We start from the raw sequence: 27,833 nt of genomic DNA on the forward strand, positions 1-27,833 counted from the left end.
TAAAATATGAAGGATTAACACTTTGTGTTTGTTTTCAGCTTAATGTGTCTCTTATTATCATTTAATGTTACATGTATCAACGATTATACCAGACAGCCGTTGTATATAACAAATATTTGGCATTTCTTTAGAGTACAAAAAGCTTTAATTAAACAAGAGACCCAAGGGCCTTAACAGTCACCTGAGTATAATACAATTATTTAGAAGTTAAATACACTGACAGATGAAGCTTTGTTGCCCTAAAGCAAGAGAAGTAGGAAGATCAGGATCAACAAAATAACTAGTTATAATTGTAACGGGGACCGTTACAGATGTTCCCCAAACGCTCCCCAACTCCCTTTTGGTGTCTTATTTCCTGTAAGCTTCATTAAATAAGGCAATGAAGTATATTTGTCGTTTTTTGCATTTCACGCGCGCGCACGTGCATGCATGTGCAGTATGACCATGTCATCCCATCTATACTATTAATGTATCTTTATATTCTCAGTATCAAAACATTTTATCAAAAATATATAAGTTCCGGCTATATCAAGTATACTGGTCATCTTAGCATTGCGCACACGCGCACCAGCATGCATGTTCATAATGACCATGCCATCTTGTCTACACTTATAATATGTCTGTTTATTCTTAGTATCAAAGCTTTTCATAAAAAAATAAGTTACGGCTATATTAAGTATATTGGTCATTTAACACATTGCACGCGCGCGCAAGTGCATGATGTCCACATCATCTTGTCTACACTTTTAATATATCTGTATATTCTTAATGTCAAAGCTTTTCATCAAAAAATATAAAAATTACGACTATATTAAATATATTGGTCATTTAACACATTGCACGCGCGCGCACGTGCATGCATGTGCATGATGACCATGTCATCGTCTACACTTTTAATATATATAAATATTTTGAGTATCAAATCATTTCATCAAAAAATATAAAAGTTACGACTATATCAAGTAAATTGGTCATTTTACGATTTGCGCGTGCGCGCACATGCGTGTTGACCATGTCATCTTGTCTACACTTTTAATATATCCTTATATTCTGAGTATCAAAGCATTTCATAAAAAAATATAAAAGTTACAGCTATATCATGTATATTGGTCATTTTACGCATTGCACGCGCACGCACGTGCAAAATGACCTTCGTTCCGCAAATCTACATAACATACCTAGTAACCCTAAAAAGGTTTTAACTCAATTGGATGTGCAGTTTCCGAGAACACTCGCGGACAAAAAAGTACCGGAGAAGAAATAAGAATAAAAAAGAATAATAATAATAATAATAATAATAAGAAACCGAGTAAAAACAATATGTTCCCAAACTTCGTTTGGGGAACATAATTAGTCTAGTATTCAGTATCAACTCATAAATTAAGTTCTAATCTGTCCCCCACTTAACACTATCACCATGCAGACTATTAACAAACTATTAGTGCTTCTGTACTATTTTTAAACCCATATTAAGACCTCAAGCATTGACCTCTCTTATGGTCTTTGAAGAACTTTTAATAAGATAAGTTATTTTTGTCTCATTTTTATTTATCTATTACTTACAGGTCTACCTGATTATTAAAACTAAGAAAGTACTTTTTGAATTATACGATAAACATTCTTGCATAATTATCTTATTCTATTAACCTTTCAGATACATTATTTACAGTGATTAATTATCAAAGGTGAAAGGAAAAGGGGAATAACTTCTCTCAGTAGAATACAAATTAACAGAACCCTGCCCAGGACCAGAATGCTTAGACAAATGGTCCAGATGTTAAAAAATTTGGTAAAAATACGCTTAATTATATCATTTAAACTTTTACTCAGTTTGCTTCCGATATGCCCAGAAGCAGAGAAGAATTTCACAGGTACAATGCATTTTCACTACAGTTTCAACAAAGCCATACCCTAACACCAGAACCCAAGACCAAGGGTCAAGAAATTTACAAATTTGGAAGAGTTACCCTCATCATCATAACTATGGACTTCAAAGAATTAACACTTTTCCACTATATTATCAAAAGCCCCCCCCCCCCCCCCCCCCCCCCGTTATGCCAGAACCCCTGACCCTAGGACCACAAGATTTAAAAATTCTGTTCGAAGCTCCCATTTTCATCATAGCTAAGCAATTTATTTATCAACTCAACTCAACACTAAGGAGCAGACAGGATTAATTAATGATTAATTAATAGAATTAATGCTTTTCACTATATAATCAATAGAGCCCTGCCCTAACACCAGAACCCCTGACCCTGGGGCCATGAATTTCACAATTTTGGAAGAGGCACTCTTGCTCTTCATAACTTTGTACTTAGTTACTTTATTTAATACCCAGGAGCAGAGAAGAAGATTTTCAAAGAAATAATGCACTTTCACTATATGATCTATATAGCCCCACCCTGGGGCCAGAACCCCTGACCCTGGGGCCATGAATTTCACAATTTTGGTAGAGGGCTCAATGCTTATTACAATGATGCCAACAGTTTGACTGCTTGATGTCCAGGAGTAAAGAAGAAGAGTTTTAAAGATTGCATTATTTTTGGTGGTTTTAGCCCCACCCCTCAGGCCCCAAGGGGCAGGGACCATGAAATTCATAATTTTTGTTCCCCTTCACCCATAGATGCTATATGCCAAATTTGGTTGAAATTGGTTAAGGGGTTTCAGAGAAGAAGCTAAAAATGTTCAACTGTTAACACACAACGCACGATGCACACCGCAAGATGCACGCCGACGGACGAGAACGGATAGCAATAGGTCACCTGAGTGACTCAGGTGACCTAAAAATAAACCAAAAGTTTTCAGAACTTCTTGAAAAATTCATAGTAAAATTTTCCCAAAATTATACAGAAGAGCCTATATTGGTTATTTTTATTCCATTAACGTACATATGTTACTTTCTTATATAAAATGTCACTGTCACGACGTTAAAGTATGTAACATCAACGTAATGACGCGACAGTATTAATAAGGAAAACAATACCAAATTTAAAATAATGTAAAAAGAAAACCAGAAAAGATATTGTTAAAAAATAAATTGTTTTACAACATACAAATCTTAGCGTTTTATGTGAGAATGTTTCATTTATTTTGATGACTGGGCTGATTTAGCCCCTTCATGGATTTAGCTCTTTAAAGAAGGTGGAAAGACCTCTAATTGTTCGAGAATAATTAGTCTACTAGTCATATTGTGTTTTTTTCTCTCAGCAAAATAATGGAAAATGGGGGGGGGGGACTTGAATTTTAAACTACCTGATGATGCTTCCATGTCAATATAACAAATGGCTTTGTTGTACTTGAGAAGATTTTTAAAAAAATTTCCCATATATTCCTTTGTAAAAATTTGATCCCCCATTGTGGCTCCTCCCTATCCCAGGGGTCATCATTTGAACAAACTTGAATCTACACTACCTGAGGATGCTTCCATATCAAAATGACTAAACATGATTTTCAGTTCTTGAGAAGAAGATATTTTCCTATATGTTCCCATGTAAAATTTTCAATCCCCCATTATGCCCCATCCGTATCCCCTGGGGTCATCATTTTAACAAACTTGAATCTACACTACCTGAGGATGCTTCCACATCAAAATGACTAATCATGGCTTTGCAGTTCTTCATCAGAAGATATTTTCCTATACATTTCTATTTCAGACTTTGATCCTCCTTTGTGGCCCACCCTACCCCAGGGGGTCATGATTTGAACAAACTTGAATCTACACTACCTGAGGATACTTCCACATAAATATGATCAATCAGGGCTTTGCTGTTCCTGAGAAGAAGATTTTTCCTATATATTTCTATGTAAAACTTTTATCCTCCATTGTGGCCCTGCCCTACCCCAGGGGGTCAGGATTTGAATAAATTTGAATCTACACTACCTGAGGATGCTTTCATATAAATATGACCAATTTGGGCTTTGCTGTTATTGAGAAGAAGATTTTTAAAGGTTTTTCCTATATATTTCTATGTAAAACTTTGATCCTCCATTGCGGCCCCGCCCTACCCCCGGGGGTCATCATTTGAACAAACTTGAATCTACACTACCTGAGGATGCTTCCATATAAATATGACTCATCATGACTTTGCTGTTCTTGAGAAGAAGATTTTTAAAGGGTTTTCCTATATATTTCTATGTAAAACTTTGATCCTCCACTGTGGCCCCGCCCTACCCCCGGGGGTCATGATTTAAACAACTTGAATCTACACTACCTGAGGATGCTTCCACATGAGTTTCATCTTCCCTGGCTTTGTGGTTCTTGAGAAGAAGATTTTTAAATAATGCTATTAATTTTTCACTAATTCTTTATTATCTCCCCTTGAAAGAGGGTGTGGCCCTTCATTTGAACAAACTTGAATCCCCTTCACCCAAGGATATTTTGTGGCAAGTTTGGTTAAAATTGGCCCAGTGGTTCTTGAGAAGAAGTCGAAAATGTGAAAAGTTTACAGACGGACGGACGGACAGACGGACTACAGACAAAATGTGATCAGAAAAGCTCACTTGATCCTTCGGCTCAGGTGAGCTAAAAATATCAAAACAATGAACTGATTTACAAATTAAGAATGGGTTAATGTGTGTTATAATTTTTAAGAGAACGTTAAGTGTATTTACCACGAAAGACAACAGATAACAAACCTGATTATTAAATTAACAGTATACTCTAGAAACGCTACCAAGGGATTACGAATGCAAAAACAATGTCAGCCATGTATCTGGGAGAAATCAAGTGTTCAATTTATTGTTTTATTTATAAGTTAATGTACCCTAGATAACAATATACATTTCTATCAGAAAAATTCACTTGCCCGATTGGACAAGTACGTTGACAGTTTGGCTTGCTCGAACTGAGAATTTACTTGCCCCAGGCAATCGGACAACCGTTAATGTTGTCCCTGAAATAACAATCAAAAAGCCATTTTTTCCCACATATACAAGAGAAGAAACTCAATCAAAGTTTAAATCTAATCTTTTATATCCCTGATACCATTCTGAAGCATAAAAAAATAATGATTTCTTTTGATTATGATTTTGATTTAGAAAGTCTTCAGATGTTGTGGTATTTTCTTTTTTCAAATAAAGTTTTACCAATAAAAATTCTGAAACTTTTTTATCCAATTGTCTATTCTCTTGTGACTTCAGGAAATTTACCTAGAATGATAGGATGATATAAGTGAAAAATATGTTACTGGTAGTTGAATTTTTTTTTTTTTAAATTCAATTTGGAGGTAATTATTTTTGAATTTACCCATAGGTTATCAAAACTTACGGAGCTCACCTCGACGAATGTTATCTTTAAGTATGGCAAAGCCCAACACTAAACTAATTCTCTACTAGTGTGCATCCCTAGATGCAACATTTATACAATTTTTGTCCAATAGGGCTTGCTGCTACTTGGGAATGGACTTATTGTTCTCAAAAACTTACAAGTCACTCATCCAAAATATGTAAGTCAAATCCAGCATCTGAAGCAAAGAAGAAGGTACGGTTTTAGCTTTATTGTGCCCTAAAAATTTAATGTTATCAAAAACTTATGAAACTGGCTTAAATTTTAGTTGAGTATATGACAATGATGAATCAAGAAAGAATATGGCATGAAGAAGTACCATTCTAGAAATATGACATCATTAATTTGATACTTTTCTCTATCTTAAACAGAAAAAGCCTCAAAATGACCAATTTCAAGGGTTATTTTCCCTTAGAAAATAGTGTCCACAGCCATCGCCCACTTTAATTTTCGGATATGTTGTGTAAAATTCTTTGAAAAATAACATATCTAAAAATCTTTGTGGGCGATGCCTGTGGACAATATTATCTGAAAGAAAATTCCATTGAAAAACTTTTTAAGAAAATATGGGAAAATGCACAAATTTATGAACTCACAATTAGCATTTAGAAGGTCATGTGAGAAAAATGATTTGTATGATCTTTATGCATGGAATTTCAATGATCCAGAAAGCACGAGTTTTAATTTTTTTCATCACTTTTATTTTTAACAAAAACACAGGGCAAGATTTGTATTGAAACCGTACCTTGTTCTTTGAGGGTGTTAATTCCTTGATGCATCATCCATGCAAGTTTGGTCTAGGTAGGGCTTGAATTTACACTGGAATGACTTAATCCTGGTCATTTATGTTGAAAATGTGGTTCAAATCTAGCATCTGAGGCAACTCTTAGAAATATCGTCTAGATGTTAATGTTAGGTTAATGTTAGCTTGTAATTGTAGGAACAAGCATAAAATGTAAATTGTATTAATAATCCTTGATATTTTTTATAGTTTTAAAGAATATTTCATGTCAGAGATCCAAGTTTCTTAAAAAGAAATATTCAATAAAAACTTTTTTAATCTAAGAGTTTTATCAAACCATGGCCAAAAATGTATATCCTCTCCAATTCTGGCTGGTAGGAGAGAGCTGTACTCCAGAAAGTGGCTTGAGACGATGAAGTTTTTCATGCATGCTTCAGTTAAAACAATTTGGCATTTTGGTTGCTTATATTTCTAGTTGATTTTTTTCTTTATGATTGCAATAGACCCCCCTCCCATGAATACCCCAATGGGTCGTATATATTGACTAATATCAGCTTTTAAAGTTGGTGCCTAAGAAAAATTTGTCTGACAACTAAAAATTTGCATTGTCAACTCATTTTTTTTATTAGGAGCCAGCTGGTGCCTTAATTTTAGAGGTCACCTAGTGGCCTGTTTACAGACAGATGGTCATGCTGATTCAAATATCCCCCAACTCTGTTTAGTTGGGGTATAATTACCTTGCCCCTTTGAGTAAAAATTTACCTAACCTAGGTATTTCTCTGTAAATTATCTTACCGCTCTCTCAACAAGATAGTCAGACTGATTGAGTGCACCAAGATATGCCACCATTTGTAGTGGATAGTCATATGTATCCCGTAATGTTGGTTTTGGCTTGGAAGATGTCTTCCAGTCAATGACACAGGGACTTCCCCTGTTAAAAGAAATTAACGATAAATAACACAAACATATTTCAGAAATCAGCAATATACAGTGGCGCCTCATTAATCTGGACACCTTGGTCCTAAACAAAATTGTCGAATTAAATGAACCAATGATATGAACAATTTACAATCTACACTACCTTGGGAAGCTTTCACCTCAAAATTTCATCTATTCTGGTGCAGTGGTTCTTGAGAAGATTATTCCTATACATATTTCAATGTAAAACTTTGATCCCCTGTCGTGGCCTCATCCAATCCCTGGGGGCAATTATTTGAAAAATTTGGAATCTAACTACCTCAGAAAGCTTTCACGTAAGTTTTATCTTTTCTGGTCCAATGGTTCTTGAGAAGAATATTTTCAAAGATTTTTCTTATATATTTCAATGCAAAACTTTGATTCCCTATTGTGCCCCCCCACCCCGGGTCATAAGAGTGCAACGATAAACCGTTTGACGGTATATCGCGGTATATTTTCCTATGGTTCAATTCACGATACGCTAAACTGATATCACGGTTAGGTTCAATTGGTCCAGAATTGTCCGAATCATCTGTTTTGTTTCCTTGTTTACAATTTCAAAATGGCTTCCTCGCAAAACACGAGGTCGACGATGACGCAGTAACAGCAATTAAACTCATCTCCAGCACCTTACAGACCTCAGATTTAATTAATACGGTGAAGGACTGTATCTCGATCATTCCTAATGTGATTAAAAGTATTAGATGTTAAGACAAGTGAAAAACCCTTTAGATCTCAAAGTATTCTATGGTAAAACACATCACACATGCATTTCCAACTTGTGGACTAGAATGTGATAACACGAGAAATATGACAACTGGTTTTCTATGTAAATAAAAGGAATAGAAGAATGAATGTCTTCCTTTATCATTCCAATTTAAAAGGAAGATTTATTCTAAAAATAACGAGATAAAAAGTTGCACTGTAACTAAATTTATTCAAAAATACTATGTTTGCCTTGAGGGCTCATGCAACAAACTAAGAATAAAAGATAAACAAAGTACTATAGATGGAAATGGAATACGTCGACATAAAACACAATCTTTAAAACTTTGTACTACTCTGTGAAATGAATATGAATGCAGGCTGAGGACAAGTAGGCTTGTCTATGTGTCGCCATGTTCATTAGCACCTGATGCGAAGTATGTTTGCAGGTTGGGTACCTGAGTAAGATGCAGGCTGAGGGCAAATATATGCCTATATGAACATGAACACTAGCACCTGAGAAATCAGAGTAATTTTAACGTTGTCAATAATGGCTAATATGTAATAACACTAGTTCAATGAGTATTCCATAACCAATAAGCATGGTTCAATTCAAAAAGTTACCCATGCTTGGGAAAAATCAATGGTATAACCATTGAGCATGCCAAAAATGCAGATGGATTAGAATCTGTGGACAGATGAAAAGACAGCTGCATGAGCCCAAGTATGGGAAAATAAAATGCAAATTATGTTCAATGAAATGTTGCAGCTGGCAGTTTGTGTACAAACATAGACCTAAGTCATGCACTTGTTTAATATAATTGTAACCTTCTTAATGACAAGACACAATATTACAAACTGCTACCTTGATACATGTACATCTAGTTCTGTTGTCCAGATTAGAGAAATTATTTCTGACTATTCAACATGCTATGTTGAGCATCTTGAAGTACTAATTGGGGTGTTTGAATGTATCGTGCATAACAATCTGAAGACCATCTACCTTAAGATTTGATTAGATGATCTTCCATCCTAACACATGCAGCCGAAGTGGCTGCCCCAATTCGAAAGGAGTGTCCATTATATTTCGTAGAATCTATACCTACTCTGTCTAGAACCTGCTTTAAACATTCAATAAAAAAGCTTTGTTTGACTGGCAGACCAACATTTGTTACAAAAAATGGATCATCTTTTAATGCCTTGGAATATTTTCTAAATTGCACATATTTGCAAATTGCTTTTAGGGAAAAATGTCTGTGTCATTGGAATACAAAACAATATTTGTGCCTCTATGAAACCTGTCTGCCTTGGATGTTTTCAAAAATATTTTCACAGTTTTCTGTTGAATTTGTACATCTTGACAAGTTAAATGACAAGTAGGGTCAAAAGTTTTTCTAATTGTTAGCTCTCCACATCAGAAAAAACCAAAAAAGGCAACCGTATACATAGCTTCAAGTAAAATGTTTGTGTAAACATCAAAAACATATTTCTTTTCTTAATGCCGAACAAATTTTTTGCAATATTTCAACAGTGATTGGAAGCCTCGTCAATTGACCAGAATTTGATTCAGTTTTTCTAATGGCATTCAAAATCAACTTCAAATACTCCATAGATTGACAGTTTGACTGAAAAGGATTTGGTATACCTTTCTCTAAGTATGTAAATCTAATACCACTTAAATACAACTTGATAGTGGCATATTTTAAGACAAAGTATGCTGACAATAGGCTACAAAATAAATGAGAATTTCTTGTGATATAGGTGGACATCTATGATCAAAACTAACATTGTACATGGCTAGAAATTGTTTATACACTTGAAAACCTTGCTGATAAACAGCCTTGGTGTTCAATGAAATTGATTTGTCCAACAATTCCGCCACTACTTGTTGAAGCTCCACATTACTTGATATATGTCTGGGCATGGTGTCGGTGTCTGGTCTGCCAGAGGTGCAACTTGTCGGAAATGCTGTATCTGAAACGGAGATAAGGAATCAGCTATGACATTTGTTATTCCAGGTACATGTTCACTATAAATATCAAAATTGTTTTTCGCAGCACAATAACACAGGGTTCTCATCAAATTTGAAATTGGTAGGTCTGATGAGCGACGTTTCCTAATTATTTCTACTACTGCAGAGTTATCACAATTAAATAGAATTTGTTTACTTCTCCACAAATGTCCCCATAGCAATGCAGCAACTACTATAGGATATAACTCTCTAAATGCCATGGAGATAGGTTGTTTAATGCAAGTAGTCAGTTCTTTTGGCCAGTATTCAGCAAACCAATGTCCATGAAAATATCTTCCATATCCTATGGTGGATGAGGCATCAGTATATAGCTGAAAATCTGCATTGCTTGTTCCATTTCTCTAAGAATTCGAGCCACATACGTAGATCTTCTCTGCTTTCAAGCATTGGGTAGGTCCTTCTGTTTTTCTTCATAGACAGAGGAATATTTAAACACTTGAACAGGGTACAAAACAATGCCATGGTTCTTTCTCCAATCATATCTGATTTATCAATAGTGAGAAAATCATCTAATAGATGAAACATGTTTTCAATACCATAATTATCCTTCGTCCTCTTACGTACATTCATAGCTAAATATGCAGTATCCAGCGCATGCGCAGATAATGACCACTAATTCATAGAAACAATAAAAGTTTTCCCGCCACTACCCATCATAGTTAATTCAGTGCTCACTCAGAGAAGACCACCTGCGTTGTGTATCCAATTATTTCTTTTTGTTTTTTACGTATTTGTGGACATTTTCACCTGTTATTTTTATTTTATTACTTTATTATGGATGAAAATCAGGAGTATATTATAATTCAACATCGTTCGGACTCACCAAGTTCACGTTCTGAGAAGAAATCGACGGCGACGGACCAAGAGATGCTGGCGCCATTAGTTAACATGGCAGGGCACGCTGCCTCAGAGCAGTTGACTAAAGTGCCCACAGAGGCTTCAATGCCAAACAATTGTGGTTCAAATCCCACCTTTTCTGTGGCATTGCCACAACTGAGCAATGCTAGCTCAAATATTGGAGTTCGTTTCTCGCAACAAATTCAGGCAGAGGATGCGTGTAATTCAATACGCCATCCATTTGGCTCCACTTTTAGTGGACCTGCTTTGGCGCAAGGTTCGCCTATTCGCTGGCTTCGCCATTCTACACCGAATAAACCAGTGTTTGCTACACCAGTTGCTCAACTTACGGAAAAGCGATCATCTGATATTTGTGGGACTAAAAATTTTCCGGATTCGGTTGCACAGTCGGGTTTATCTATTACCGGAAATTCGACTGACGTCACACCTAACATGGCGGCACCCATACTAGACAAAAACACGGTTGCTTCTTTGCACCAAGCTTTGGGAATCGACGCAATTGTCAATTCAATTAAAGAGTTGTTGTCATTGATATCAGACACTAAACAACGAGATGATGATGATGATGAACGACCTTCCAAGAGAATAAAATTGACAAGTGACGACAGGCACGAGGAATCGGAAACGGAAGAAAAGGCTGATGAAGATTCGGATTTAGAGGACGATTCCAGGTTTGGCTCAGCATTCGCTAAAAGTAAGACTTCTAGTAATGTTAACAAGTCTTTAGCTGATATGATGAGTAAAGCCAGCACCTCAACTGCCGACTCAGATTTTGTAAAGGATATACGGGAAAAATACAACCGTCCTAGTAATGTTCCGTTTTTACTGGTCCCCACAGTAAACGGCTCCATCTACAAAAAGATGTCAAGATTCAACAAAGACTTAGACCACGGCCTCCAGAAGACTCAGGGCACCCTTTGCAGCGGCATTTATGCTGCAGGTTTGATTGCTGATAAACTTTATGATTTGAAGAAATCAAATCCTGATGATGAGATGGTCAGTGAACTACTCACAATATCAGAGGATGCCACTTTCCTTCTTTCTCATGCCTCCTTTTTGATGTCTAACTCACGTAGAGAACATTTGAAACATCTATTTCAAGGAGATTACAAAGAACTGTGTAAAAAATCACAAGAAGTCACAGATGAGCTGTTTGGATCAGAGCTTTCTAAAGCATGTAAGGATATTACAGAGGCCTTTCGGGCAACCACCAAAATGTTCAAAACAAACAAAAATTCACCTTCCTTTCGTTCACAGTCTAAAGATACCTTTCGGTCACAATCCAGAGATTCCTTTCGGCCATACAAAAAATTCAATAGTCAAAAACAATCAAAAAACTACAGATGGAACCCTTACCCATCAACATCAACTTCTTCGAAACAACAGTATCAAAAAACTCCAAGTCACAGTAGGTTCAGGAAATTTGAAAAATCACTTAACATTTTGGAAATCCTTAACGACAGATTCAAAAATATTGGAAATAATTCAAGGTTACAATAGACTTTTCAATGATGCCATATCAACACAGTCCTCGGATAACTCCAGTACCAAAAAATTCGGCCAAATTAATTTTAATTCAAGAAGAAATAGATTCTCTTCTCCAAAAACAAGCAATTATTCCTGTACTGGAAGCTCCGAAGGAATTTATTTCAACAATATTCTTAGTTCCAAAGAAATCTGGAGGAATGAGACCAATAATAAATTTAAAACCATTGAACAACTTTGTGGAATCAATTCACTTCAAAATGGAAACACTTCAAACAGCATTGAACCTACTTCAAGAGGGAGATTTTCTTATCAGTGTGGATCTGAAGGATGCTTACTTCAGCATCCCAATACATCATCACCATCACAAATATCTGAGATTTATTTGGAAGGATCAGAGGTACGAGTTTCAGTGCCTACCTTTTGGTCTCAAATCTGCCCCAAGAATTTTCACCAAATGCACAAAACCAATTATGTCAGCTCTGAAGTCTCACGGTCACCGAGGCATAATTTACATCGACGATTCTCTGTGGATGGCAAGGACTGCTCAGACAGTGGAGGAAACAGGTACTTCTGTAGTGAACCTGTTTCAACAAGCAGGATTCCAAATCAACGAGAAGAAATCCTCACTTCAACCAACCCAGTCAATCACATTTCTAGGCTATGTTATAGACACAGTGAAGATGACAGTTTCATTACCTCAAGAAAAGGTGCAACAAATTCTCAAAGAAATTCAGAATCTTCTTCTTCAGGTACAACCCAAAATTCGTTCTGTAGCACATGTCATAGGCCTTCTTGTTTCAACTTTTCCTGCAGTTTACCAAGGCCCCCTCCACTATCGTTGTTTGGAAAAAGACAAGACAGAGGCTTTGTTTCTTGTCCAATCTTACCAAGGGAAAATGAAAATATCTCCAGAATCGGTAATAGAGCTTCAGTGGTGGATTCAAAACTTGGAAGCCCTCAATGGAAAACCTATACAATTTCAAGATCCGACCATAATTATAACAACAGATGCTTCCAAAAGAGGATGGGGGGGGGGGGGGGGGGGGGGAGAGAGATGAATCAATGCCGAGTGTCAGGCAGATGGTCAACCGAGGAGATGCAGTTGCATATCAATTTTCTGGAACTGAAAGCAGTTCATTTTGTACTGATGACAGTAGCAGATCAAGTTTATGGCCAGAATATTCAAATTCAAATAGACAACAAAACGGCAGTAGCTTACTTGAATCACATGGGAGGAACGCATTCAATATCCATGAATCCCCTGGCAAAGGAAATCTGGGAATGGGCAATAGTGAGAAAGATTCATCTGACGGCTGTACACATTCCAGGAGTAGAGAACAAGAACGCAGATTTTTTGAGTCGACATTTTATGGATCAGATGGAATGGCAATTGAATCAGAACCTAACTTACAGGATATTTCAACAACTGTTCCATCAACAAGTGGATTTGTTTGCAAGTCGTCTGAACTTCCAAATTCCATGTTACGTGTCATGGCAACCAGATCCATGGCCTTGAAAACAGATGCTTTCTCAATTCCTTGGACAAACCTAAAAGCCTTTGCATTTCCACCGTTCAACCTAATATCTGCTGTTCTTCAGAAAGTAACAAGGGACAATCCTCTACTAATATTGATAACTCCCTTTTGGAAGACTCAACCGTGGTATCCACAAGTTCTTCATTTGTCTTGCAGGAATCCAATTCTTCTTCCTGTAGTGAACAACATGTTAACACTTCCATACGACAGGGAACTGAGACACCCATTAGAGAAGACTCTCAAATTAGTCGCGTGGACAGTGTGTGGAGACGTTACGTTACAAGAGGATTTTCGAAGAAAACAGCAGAAATTCTCAGCAAAGCATGGAGAACTAAAACTAATAAACAGTACCAATCTGCATGGAAACTGTGGTTGGGCTGGTGTGGCAGCCGGAGTATGGATCCCTTTCAAGTTTCTATAGTCGATGTTTTGGAATTTTTGTCTTGTGAATTTCAGAAAAACAAATCATATAGTGCAATTAATAGCTATCGTTCAACTTTATCTACCACTATTCCGCCAATTGATGGCTTTCCTGTTGGAAAGCACCCAACTGTTATTCAATTCATGAAAGGTGTATACAATTTAAAACCAACCGTTCCAAAATATTCTTGTGTGTGGGATGTTTCAGTTCTGAAATTTCTTAATTCATTACCGTGTAATGAAAAATTGTCACTAAAGGATTTGACATATAAGTTAGCTATTTTAATAGCTTTGGTGTCTGCAGATAGGGGACAATCCATTGCATTTTTGGATCTTAATTTCTTGAAGATTCTCCCATCAAAGGCAGTCTTTGTGATTAACAAACTTACAAAAACCTCAAGACCAGGCAAGCCAGCCAAGAGTGTCGTATTACCAGCTTACACTAAGTGTAAGAAATTGTGTGTTAAGTCAACTCTACAATGTTATATTGAAAGAACAAAGGACTTTTGAAGTAACACTATATTGTTCATTTCAATATTTAAACCTCACAGACAAGTAACATCAAGTACAATTGCTAGATGGATCAAGTCCGTCTTGATTAGATCTGGGATAAGTGGATATGGTGCCCATTCTACTCGAAGTGCATCAACTTCAGCAGCTTTAGAAGCAGGACTTTCAGTGAAAGACATTATGAATGTGGCTGATTGGTCAAATGCATCAACCTTCAACAAATTCTATAAGAGGATTACTATATCATCTGATGTTTCCTTTGGAGAGACAATTTTGAAGTCCTCTAGTTAGGTAAGAATACTTTTTATAATTATACATGTTTACATACTTTGAAATCTGCATATTTAGCTATGAATGTACGTAAGAGGACGAAGGATAATTTACAATTAGACAAGGGTAAGATACTTACCTGTAGGATAATTGGGATTATCTGAGTCCTCATCGTACATTCAGAGCTAAATCCCTCCCTGCCCATCCCTTATTTATGTGTATTACATGACACTTTGTGTCCTCTTTGCTCGCACTTTTTAACTATGATGGGTAGTGGCGGGAAAACTTTTATTGTTTCTATGAATTAGTGGTCATTATCTGCGCATGCGCTGGATACTGCATATTTAGCTCTGAATGTACGATGAGGACTCGGATAATCCCAATTATCCTACAGTTAAGTATCTTACCCTTGTCTAATTGTAAATTATTTTTGGCTATCCAACATATAGCTTGTGATAAACAATCAAAAATTCTTGGAGAACTGCGACTTCCAAATGGTAAACGAACAAAGTAGTAATATTGGTTTTTCCACTTGATACATAATAAATGCCATAAATTTGGTGCCAAAGGTATCAGTTTAAAAGCATCATTTATGTCTGTTTTGCATAAAATAGCATTTCTTCCTAAATCTTGAATCTTTTTAATAGCATCATCCACTTTTACATATCTAAGGGAACACTTGTCTTTGTCTATTAAATCGTTGACACTGTCTACCTCGCTGTTTTCATGTGGTGAAGAAAGATCAAGAATTAATCTTTTCTTTCTTGAGTATTTTTTCTGTAGCAATTCCTATAGGACTTACCCTGTATTTTGAAAAGGGCAAGGTGTCTAATGGACCCACTAAATATCCCTTTTTAACTTAGCATCAATTAATTGTTCCACTGTTTGTGGGTCCTCTCTAGCAGTTTTTAGGTTTCTACATTCAAAAGATTGATCAATGTTAACATCATCTCCCATAAATATATCGAAACCACTTTGAAGTCCATCTGTTAAGTACTTGACAAAGTTTTTGTCGGGATGGTTCGCTAGTTCCATTTGTAATCTTTCTATATTTATAGGAGTTGTTGCCTTCATATTGGTTTCAAATTTACTATCTAGTCAAATTTTAGATTCAACTGGTATTTTCTTGGCTTTAACATTGGTTGTCATTTTCTCTGCATTTGATTCTGAGCATTTGCTTTTCCCATGCTTAGGGGACATGCAGGAAGAACACACATGTGCTCTTCTGCAAAAGGGTAAAGCACATCTTGTGTAATTGAAGTTATTACAAATTGGCACGCCCTCATGGTACAAAATTGTCGATCATATTTATCTTTTCTCTGGTACAGTTTCTCCTCCTTGCTTAACATCATCTGTATTCTTGCTTACGTTCTCCAAACACATTGAGGTGACATGGGCTGTAGAATTACAAACATCACATGAATTCACATCTGCCCCGGCAACAACTCGTTTTAGCAATTCGCCATCTCCCTTTGACCAGTCAATTAAAATCTGTTTTTGTTTTAGAGTGATAGCACATTTAGCTGAGAACAGCTTATGGTATTCAAAGAACTTGGTGGGCCAGATGTTGTTAATTTCAATAATATGGGCCAAGTAGCCATCAAGTTCATTTTGCCTCCAGGGGTACACTGTTGGTGCACACGATTCTCTTATAACGGCAGAAAGCTGTCACAAATTCGCTTATGCTCAGATTCCTCACCAAACGTTTATCTGGTTTGTCATCGTTTTTGTCCGTTTGAATCTCAAACGAGAGAATCAATAATGCACATAGATTTACATCTTCACCTCTTAAGATTTTCTTGCGCAGATCTGGTGAAACCAAATCTACATGACCAACGTCCTTTGACGAAACCCCTATGTTATTGTGATGCGAGGTAATGTTACGAGTACCTGTAAATCCTGTAGATGCATTGGTCGTAGGTGTAGGCACGGGGTAGGCACTTCCGATTCTATTTCTGTCACAAAGATTTGTCTCAGCGACTTGATCTGTAGTCTGTATTACTCTGTTGAAAGTCTGGAGAGGATTATCTTCTTCCTTTTCTTTGTCCTTCTGTAATAACGAGGTTACTGTGTTTTGTAAAGTAGTACAGGACTGAGCCATCATCTGTAGTGAAGTTAACCATGCTTGTCCTCCATTACTCTTTTGATTGATGTCATTTCCGCCCAACTCTGCCTCGCGCTGTATTTCCCGTGGTCTGTCCATTACGTGATCTCTCTTGTTTTCGTTGTACAACTGTCGTAATACTGCCGCCGACAATCCCTTTGGAACAGCAATTCCCAATTCATTCAACTTTTCCCGTAACTCTGCTATCATCCAATTTAACGGATTGTGTCTGTCCAAGTTACAAGACATATTAGCTGTTACAATGGAATCACTTTCTCCTAGAATCTGCTCTGACATGGGTTGGTGTTTGTCTGTTGCTGATCTCTATCTATTTACAGTTCTTCTTAAATTTCTAGGCATGATGAAATAAACACATAAATTAAATATGGAAAATAGAACACATAAATTAGTTACTCGCTGATCAATTCAAGTCTTATTATTAATCCACATACCACTGCGTACAGTCAGTCACTTCGTGAAAATGTAAACACATTGCACATAAAATCCAAACGAGATGAAAATTCAAAGCATTGAATAATTTACTTGTATTACAACGTTAGAAAGTCATAGTAAATCCATAGTAAACCATAAATAAAGATGAGTAATAAAGTTATTGAACTGTAAAAAGTAAACAAACAGTGATGTTGACGAATGCTTAGAGAATGGCTGAACTGAATATGATTGGTCTATACACCCACGTGACTTGTGTATGGAGGTACAGCAAGGGAAAACGTATGGAGGTACAGCAAGGAAAACAATACAAAGTGTGGAAATGTTATTTTGAACTTTGATTATAACATAATCAATAATTATGAGGAAAGGCCTCCTTCTATTAATAAGTCATATCTGAACTTCAAATCCAGGCTACCATATATCCATGTAAATGTTCTTCATTGGTTTAGAATATCGTTACAACTCAAGATCTACCTATCAATCTAAATAAAGTTAACAAATTGATATTTTAATTATCAAAAATATGAACATTTGATATAACCCTCTCAAGTTTTAAAAAAATATGACAAACTTGAAAGACTTCTTTACCTTGTCATATATCGTGATACGTATCGTATTGTGTACTGAATACCGTGATACGTATCGTATTGTGAGGTTGGTGTATCGTTGCACCCCTACCGGGTCACCTGGGTCATGATTTGAACAATTTAGAATCTACACTATCTCAGGATGGGTCCACGTAAGATTCAGCTTTTCTGGTCCAATGGTTCCTGAGAAGAAGATTTTTAAAGATTTTTCCTATTAATATATATTTCAATGTAAAAGTTTGATTCCCTATTGTGGCCCCACTATACAACGAACACTATGGGCAAATTTGTTGTGCTTAAACTGGTTCAGGTTTTGGTTTATAGTTTGAAACTAGTTTTCAAACTGGTTTCTAGTTTCAATCCGGTTTGCCTCAGTAAAAGAAATGAACAGTTTAGACATAAAGATAGTGTCTAAAAGGCACAAACATGCCTGTGCTTGTATGATCATTAATACTGCATTTTTAGAAAATGATAGCAACTTAGAAGATCATGAAGTTGGTCTATTGTCTCAACTCCAAATGCATACTTCAATCTGTTCTGCTCTTATAACACTGATTCCTCAGCGTCAGATCAAAATTCCTCGAGCGCTTAACTATGTTGAGGAGATCATTCTAAAGAATACTGAGGAAGATTTTAGATGAAGGTTTCGAATGAGCCCGGGAACATTTTCATCTCTTTTAACAATTTTCTTAGAATTTAAAGAGAAAACAATTATACCAATGGAAAAACAGTTATCAATTTTCATACGCTATTTGACAACACAAATGACAATCCAAGCTATTGCTGACCAATTCAGAGTATGTGAATATACAGTCTTTGATATTGTAAAGTGCCTCGCAAACATTGTTTGCCGTGAACTTCTGCAGCAATGCATAAAATGGCCAGATGGTGAAAAAGTTTCCAACATTGTTAAAGGGTTTAAAGATTTAAAAAATTTCCCTGCTGTAATTGGTGCCATTCATGGTATTCATACCTATAAAAACTCCAAATCATTGTCAAGAAAACTACATTAATCGAAAGTCATTTCCGTCTGTCATTCTTCAGGCCGTGTGTGATTCAAAGATGCATTTATTAGATGTTAACTGTGATTAGCCGGGATCTGTGCATGACTCCCAAGTTTTTAAAAATTCAGAATTGTACCAAAGAATTCAGCAAGCCTTCCTACATTGAATTCATTAATTAATCTTTAACTGGATGCATGTCCAGTCATTACTCCCAAGGGATGAATGGATCTGCAATATCTGTTTTTGTGGTGCAATAAAAATGCATATTTAATGTCATTCTGAAATTAAATTTGAAAACAAAAATTTTTTTTGTTACAAAGATTTATAAAAAGAAAAAAAAACTTGTGTCATCTTTAAGCAACATTATCATGACTCCTAAATTTGTAGTGGCTATCTACCATAATTAAAACTTTTTTTAAAATACTTCATGATTTTTTTTTAGATTTAATGTCAGACTGGTTTTAAGCTGCAATCCAGTTATCAAGAGATATATAGATAACACCTGCTTGATCAGAGCTGCTCTACCAGTTAGTTCCTCTCACTAAACTCATTAATTTCTCTCTAATTTGACATGCAATTGTCTGTTATCAAAATTCTCCTTGACCAGTGCTTGATAATTACACCCATGGGAGAGATGGAATTTCTCTTATAACATTACATTTGTTATAGATTGCTGTAAAGTATATAATGAAAAAATAAGTATTTTTTTTTTATTTAATATTTTTTGAATAAGGATACTGCAGCACTCTTACATTTTTTGGGATTGTGTAATTTAATAGTAAAAAGACAAGTTTTTTTTTAAAAATTTCACTTAAATTAAAGGTTACAGTGACCTTGAAATAGCTCGCAACACACCTTCTACCTAAGATGCATAAATTGGCCAAGTTTGATGATTCTAAGTCTAATAGTTTTTTAGTTATGAGCCGGACAGGATTTTTCCATACTTGGCCATAGCATATCAATTAAAGGTCAGAGCGACCTACTTTTTGTGCGCGACACACCTTCCACCCAAGAAGTATCAGCTGACAAAGTTTGATAATCCTAGGCCTAATAGTATTAAAGTTATGAGCCAGACACGAGAAAAGCTAGCAGACAGACGGATGGACGGACGGACGGACATGAACGCCATAACATATAGGAGTGAAACGGTTCACCGCAGTATTTTTTCTCGGTTTGATACACGGTACAAAATCTCAATTTTCGGTTCGGTTCATTTTTAGTTCGGGATCGGAAATCAATCGGGATCGACATACATAAAACACGCTTTTTAAACAAGATGTCTGACGCAAACAACAATTCGATGAATTCGCACAAATTGCAATGTACTGAAGACGTTTTAAAATTAAAAGACCCACCTGCGAAATTTCGTTCGCCAGTTTGGAAGCATTTCAGATTCCCAATGAAAGAAAACGATGCACAACGTACAGTCTGCAGGATATGCCTAACAGATGTAAGTTGCAAAACAGGCAACACAAGTAACATGTCTACACACTTAAAACGAAAACATGGCATAGATGTATCTGCATCTGCTTGTTCTAAAACACCGATTACTGAAGAGGTGAAATCGGAAAACAATAATAATCAGGCAGACTTGTCTAAATCAACAACTCCATCCGGACAACTCAGACTTCAGGATGTACTAAGTCTCAAAACAAAGTTAACTTTGAAATCCCCTAGGTCAGTAAACATAACAAAAGCTATTGGTGGGTTTATAGCCAAAGACATGAGACCCTTTTCTGTTGTTGACAATGATGGATTTAGATATCTTATCAATACACTGGAACCAAGATATGAAGTGCCTAGCAGAACCTACTTTGCTCAAACTGTAATTCCTTCAATCAAATCTGCAATAACCCAGAGAATTAGAGATAGTCTGAAGACTGCTGAGAATATCTCACTTACTACAGATGGTTGGACTTCTAGAGCCACACAGTCTTACATAGCAATCACAGCACACTTCTTAGACCCTAATTTCTCCATGGTCAACTACACCTTGCAAGCAAAGCAACTCCCTGAGTCTCACACAGGAGAGACCGTGATCGGGAGGTCGTGAGTTCGAATCTCGGCCGCGACAGACCCAAGTCGATAAAATGGGTAGCAACTGTTCCTTCGCCATGCGCTCGGCAATTTGAAGTGAAAGTTGCGGGTCTTTCGGATGAGACCTTAAAAACCGAGGCCCCGTGTCACGGCAGGCGCTGGCACGATAAAGATCCCTCACTGCTCAATGGCCCTGAGTGCCGAGTAAAGGTCAAAATTTGAAGCCCTTCACCGGTATATGGTGACGTCTCTATATGAGTGAAAAATTCTCGAATGGGACGTAAAACAACATACAATCAATCAATCACACAGGAGAGAACCTAGCAAAAGTGTTAGAGAATGCCATAGATTTCTGGAATCAAAAGCGACAAAAACCTATTGCTGTGACAACAGACAATGCAAGTAATATTGTGTCAGGTGTGTCCATAGCAGATGGTGTGCATCCACATATATGATGTTTTGCTCACACTGTAAATCTTGCCACACAGAGAGGTGTTAAAATCACCCAGCTAGATAAAATACTTGCACGTGTAAGGCGTATAGTGGGATTTTTTCATCGAAGTTCTACAGCATCAACAATATTTGCAACACAGCAGACTGTTCTTGAACTTCCATCACACAAGTTAATCATTGATGTTCAGACTCGATGGAACAGTACATATGATATGGTTGCCAGATATACTGAACAACAGCCTGCAATAATTGCAGCCCTTCTTTCAAAAGAAGTCAAGAAAAACTTGAAAGATGTAGTGACTGTCTCAGAAGAAGAGACAAAAATTCTTGAGGATCTTGTTGTGGTCTTGAAGCCCCTTAAGACAGTGACAAAATTAATGTGCGACACTCATCACCCTACCATATCACTTATACACTCACTGAAGGAGATGTTAATGAGGCAGTTGGCTGTGAGAGATTAAGTGACTCGATCGTCTGTTATCAAAAATGTAAAGAACACTATCCTTGAAGACTTAAAACAGAGGTACTTATAAATTCAGTTTTCAGTTTAAGAAATGTATTAAAAATTAAAAAAATTAAACAACACAAAATAACAAGTTAAATAAAATTTATTTGCATCCACTTAAGATAATAGCTTCAAACAAATTTATTGAAGAATGAAATGTTATAAAATATCTGGCTTATAATATTATGTCTCTCACTTTAGGTACACAGACCCCGACTTGCTTGACTTTCTCCTACAGAGTTCAGCTTTGGATCCTCGGTTTAAAACCCTCCCATATATAACTGACGAAAAGAGGATATCAATTTTCCAGAGTTTAGAATCACATGCACAGGACTTTGACTATTCTCAAGTATGAAGTTTTTTCCAATTTTTTCTTTCTTTTTTTTTTTTAAATGACTACTTCCACAAATATCAGTAAAAAGAATACACAAAGTTTTATGTTTCACTAATGTCTGATATACATGTAAATTTATAATTGAACAATGAAAATTGTTTGAGATTTCAAAATGATTAAAAATATATTCTGATAAAAGTATAAATTCTAAATTTAATATAGGGCAATGAGTGTCTTTTGTTTTTACAGCCAGTGCCTATAAAACAGGAACCAGACTTTCAAGAGGAGCCTTCACTTCCTTCTTTACCTGAACTTCCCATGTTACCCTCACCAGATTCAGATGGTGATAGGGAGCCTCCCCTGAAGAAGTCTACCCCAATTAGTGCTATTGATGACCTGTTTGGTGATGTATTTGTGACACATGTTGAACCACCCAAAAGCCCAAAACAACTATTACAAGCAGAGTTGAAAATGTACAGATCAGAGAAAGCAATACCTACTTTAAGCTGTCCATTGGAATGGTGGAATGAACACAAGCATACCTACCCAATCCTGTCCAAGATGGCAAAATATTATCTGGCTATCCCTGCTACATCTGTAGCATCTGAACGGGTGTTCTCCACTGCCGGGGACATAGTGAATGCACAGAGAGCAGTTTTGTCTCCAGAAAATGTTGACACTCTTATTTTTTTGAAGTCTAATATCATTATCCCAGATGACTTGTTAGGATGAAGGGATTATTGGTCACTTATAGTGTATTGTCAAATGTTGTTTTTTAGAATTTGTTCCTACTTTTCATTTTTTTTACTTGCCAAATTTAAGGAGGAAAAACTCTCGATTCTTTTGTAGATTCAATTTAGTCTAGTCAATTTTGTGTACTACACTTAAAGTCACTTAACTCACTTTATGCTAGTCAATTCGCACATCAGTTAAGTTCTGTTATTAGTAAAATAAAAAATTAAACAACGTAGAATTTGTTTCCATGAATCAAAATGTATCGTATCGAAAATAACCGTATCATGACAAAAATTTACGATACGTATCGTATCGTGAAGGAGGCGTATCGTTTCACCCCTAATAACATAATAAAGATGGGTGGATAACAAAAACGACAACTTCCGGTTATAAGAGAAAAAGTAAACTAGAACTGTCCAAAAGGGACAAATACCCCTGGCTGGGTTTTTCAGAGAAGGTACCAAATCACTAATGTTTTCTAGATGTGAGAGGTGTTCACAATTTGCTTAAAGATTTACAGTGAAAATTTAATTTCTAATTATATTTTTTCTAATGAATGAAACTAAAGTGCAGCCTAAAACATCAATACTAATAATTACAGTGTTTTTTATTACATTGAAATAATAGTTTGCAACTATCTGTCATCTTTGTGAGACATGACACTCTGCAAATTGATTGTTGCAAAAAAAAAAAAAAAAAAAATCATAATTAATTATACAAAATCAAATTGATCTTAATACCTTTATATCAAACTCATTTTAAAAATAAAGGCTGGTTCCAGTAATTATGTATTTTGACAGACATAAATTACAACTAAGAGACTTATAAATAGACATCAGAGATCTATATTTCTTTCTGCCCAATTCCCAGGAGATATAGATAAGACCTGCTTGATCAGAGATGCCCTAACAGCTTCCCACACTGAACTCATTAATTAATCTTTAACTGGATGCATGTCCACTCATTACTCCCAAGGGACAAATGGATTTACACTATCAATAAAAATGAAAAAAAAAACACCTGTAAAATGCAAAAAAATTATCCAATCATGATGAAAATACAAGGTGCACACCTTCATATGGCAAATAATAAGTATTTTCAGACAAATGCTTGCCACAGTTTCGAAGAAATGGTCCGGACAAAATCTCGTCTACAGACAGACGGACATTCTGATTCCAATATACCCCCCTAAACTTCGTTTGCGGGGGGAATAATAATTTAAGTATTTTACTTTCCCCTATATATTTATATTGTATAGATAAAGTATTTGAAATGATTTTTAAAATGTTATTCAAAGTGCAAATGTCTAGAGTAACCTTAGATATTCACGGCATCTCTTTGGCTGTTTTGAAATATGTTAGATTCCACCAGAAACAAAAACGTCAACTTCCGGTTTTAGGAGATAAACTACGTTATTTTTTATATTTACTTTCTCATAAATATTGCTTATCAATAAAGTACTTTAAATAATTTTATGTATGTTGTAGATACTGCAAATGTCTAGAGAAAAGTGAGAGATTTTTATAAAATTCACTTCTGGTCGCGTGTTTACCTGTCCTCAAAATTAAAATTTGTTCTCACAATATATCTTGGCAACAGTAAACGATTGAAGTCTAAAACTTCCAGGATTGATAATCAGTCATCAGTTTATTTGAATCATAAAAAAATCTTGTATTGCCGTTACTTCCAATTGTGACAGAAAGTGATGCAAAAAAGGGAATGGTTAATGGGTAGCACGTTGGATTTTCACGCTGATGACCAGGGTTAAATCTCCAGAGTGTCTGAATTTCTTTTATCACTTTTTCAGCTTGAATTTTTGTTTTTTATTTTCAGAATCGGACGGAAGACCTCTCATTGCTCGCAATGAGTTTCTAGTTAAGGTCTTTCGTCTTCACGGAAGACCTTATAGTGATTCTACTGTTTCTTATTATTAAGGTCTTCCGTCTTAACGGAAGACCTTATAGTGATTCTGCTGTTTCTTATTAAGGTCTTCCGTTTCAGTCGGAAGACCTTATAGTGATTGTACGGTTTATTATTAAGGTCTTCCGTTTCAGATGGAAGACCTTATAGTGATTGTAGTGTTTATTATTAGGTCTTCCGTTTTCAACGGAAGACCTATAGTGATTCTACTGTTTCTTATTATTAAGGTCTTCCGTCTCAGTTGGAAGACCTTATAGTGATTGTACGGTTTATTATTATTATTATTATTTTTTTCCCCTTTTCGTGTCCCCCTCGATTTCTCAGAGATGGCTGGACGGATTTTCTTGAAATTTTCAGGGATGATAGACATTGAAAATACCCCCCTGGCGTTTTTTTCATTTTTTCAAAATTCACTTCCAGTCGTCAGATATGTCCGATTTCCTTTTTTTCAAAAATATTTTGTCCCAGTCATATCTCAGAAACGGTTAGAGATTAAGACACCAAATTTATATGAGTAATAGATCTTGAGGAGTAGGCAAAACCATTTGGGTTAAGAGCGTCAACCGTCACTTCTGGTCATCACAGGAAGTGATCATAGAAATCGAAATTTTCAACTTTTCTTTTTTGAATCTTTTTTTGCATCACATTATTGCATCTCATTTGTAGTTTCGAAATATGTTAGTCCCACCGGAAACAAAAACGTCAACTTCCGGTTATGAGAGAAAAACTACAAATTTCGAGTATTATACTTCCCCATAAATATCACTTATAGATTAAGTATTTGAAAAGATTTTTATATATGTTATCAAGACTGCAAATGTCTAGAGTAACGTCAAATATCTTGGTAAAATTCTCTTCCGGTCGCGTGTTTTACTGTCCGTAAACTGAGAATTTGTCTGAACCAGATCTGAGAAACGGTAAGAGATTAAGACACCAAACTTTTATGTGTAATAGATCTTGACAAGTAGGCAAAACTGTTTGGGTAAAGAACATCAGCCGTCACTTCCGCTCGTCACAGGAAGTGATCAAAGAAATTAAAAATTTCATCTTTTCGTTTTTAAATCTTTTTTTGCATCACTTTATTGCATCTTATTTGTCGTTTTGAAATATGTCAGTCCCACCGGAAACAAAAACGACAACTTCCGGTTATAAGAGAAAAACCACATAATTTGAGTATTATTCCCATAAATATCTTTTATAGATAAGGAATTTGAAATGATTTTTAGATATTTTATTCAGACTGCAAATGTCTAGAGTAATTTCAGACATATTTGTAAAATTCACTTCCGGTCGCGTGTTTTCCTGTCCTGAAAATGAGAAGTTCTCTGAGCGAGGTCTCGGAAACAGTAAGAGATTAAGACACCAAACTTATAAGAATAATAGATCTTGAGGAGTAGACAAAACATATATGATTAAACGCGTCAACCGTCACTTCCGGTCGTCACAGGAAGTGATCAAAGAAATCAAAAATTTAAACATTTTTCTTTTGAAATAAAAGACTTGCAACATAATTCATTTTATCTTTTTTAAAGATTCGATTTGTGTTGGACCTACCCAGCACATAAAAAAAAAAAAAAAAAAAAAAAAACAACTTCCGGTTATAAGAGAAAAACTGTATAATAGAGATTTTTAACTTTCCCATAAATGTCACTTATAGATAAAGTTCTTTGAATGATTTTTATATATGTTATTGAGAGTGCAGTTGTCTAGAGTGACGTCAAACATCTTAGTAAAATTCATTTCCGGTCGTGTGTTTTCCAGTCTTCAAAATGAGATTTTGTTCACCTAATTGCTCAGCACCAGTAAACCACTGAAGTTTAAAACTTTCAGGACTGATAGTCAGTCATCAGTTAATCTACATCATGTGAAAATCGTACGTTGCCATCACTTCAGGTCGTGACAGGAAGCGATGCAAAAAAGTGAATTTTTCATGTTTTTTTTTTCTTTCTAAAAAATTTTTTTTCGTAATGCGGATGATAGATAGACCATGACATTGCAAATTATTTTCACTGGAAGTGCCAGCAGAAAAACCGGAAGTTGTCTCAAACATCAGTAGGTTTCACAGAAACTTTTAGGGATGATCAGTTGTGAATAATTTATGTGTAGAATGAACATTTTATTTGTTTGGAGTAATTTCAGTCGTGATGAAGCAAAAAAAAAAAAACATAGAAAGTTAAGAGTTATTGCCTTTTTTCATGACATTTGACCTTCACCTTTGACCTTGAACATTGATGACCTTTGACCAAAAGGTCAGTATCAATAATTAATTTACTCCTCTTTTCTAAAAAAAAAAAAAAAAAAAAAAAAAAATTCAAATCAATAGCAATCTAGAATATTTCTCGTAAGCTCATACATCATCTCGGATCGACACAAAAATTCGGTGATGTGCAGAAGAAACCTAAAAGAAAGTTTCCTGAAAGTTTGACGGTGAATCTCTAAAAGATATAGAAATTATGAATGTTAACGGCAAACACTACATCTTTTTTCGTATCTGAAATTTAGGTGCCGATGAACATAAAAATTAATTAAAGCTTTTCTCGATTATTTCTTCAATTGTTATGAATAGCAGTCGATTCTCTTGATATGATATGATATTTTAACACCAAGCACTCTTGCTTTCTCTAGTATGTGGAATATATTTCAGTTTTATTTAGAATTAATGTTAGTCTAATGAATGTCGAAAACAGCGATTTTTTCCTAGCAAATAAAATTTCACGCTCTCATTGACACCTTTTTCTTCCTAAAATGCATATCTGAAATTTTGATTCATGCTACTTACATTTAATTCAATCCACACAGAGATGCTTATTTTAATCTTACCTATTATTTCAGGATATTCAGTCACATCCGAACCCGATCCGAATTTTCAGATATTTGTAAACAAAGTCTCGACACTGCAG

The 27,833-nt window shown here is 35.7% G+C and overlaps 1 protein-coding gene across 2 annotated transcripts in view; it reads right to left on the reverse strand.

Annotated features, from left to right (window-relative positions):
- LOC133173331 (mitochondrial genome maintenance exonuclease 1-like) overlaps window positions 1-27,833 on the reverse strand; it is a 210,552-nt gene that overhangs the window by 18,411 nt on the left and 164,308 nt on the right. For both annotated transcript variants that reach the window (XM_061308324.1, XM_061308331.1), the window contains exon 4: window positions 6,822-6,957. In XM_061308324.1, the coding sequence (XP_061164308.1) occupies window positions 6,822-6,957 (136 nt within the window). The remainder of the gene's footprint in view (window positions 1-6,821; window positions 6,958-27,833) is intronic.

Source organism: Saccostrea echinata, unplaced genomic scaffold (genome assembly GCF_033153115.1).
Source record: "Saccostrea echinata isolate AGI-Se365-2 ecotype Australia unplaced genomic scaffold, CSIRO_AGI_Sech_v1 ptg000002l, whole genome shotgun sequence".
NCBI classification, from domain to species: domain Eukaryota; kingdom Metazoa; phylum Mollusca; class Bivalvia; order Ostreida; family Ostreidae; genus Saccostrea; species Saccostrea echinata.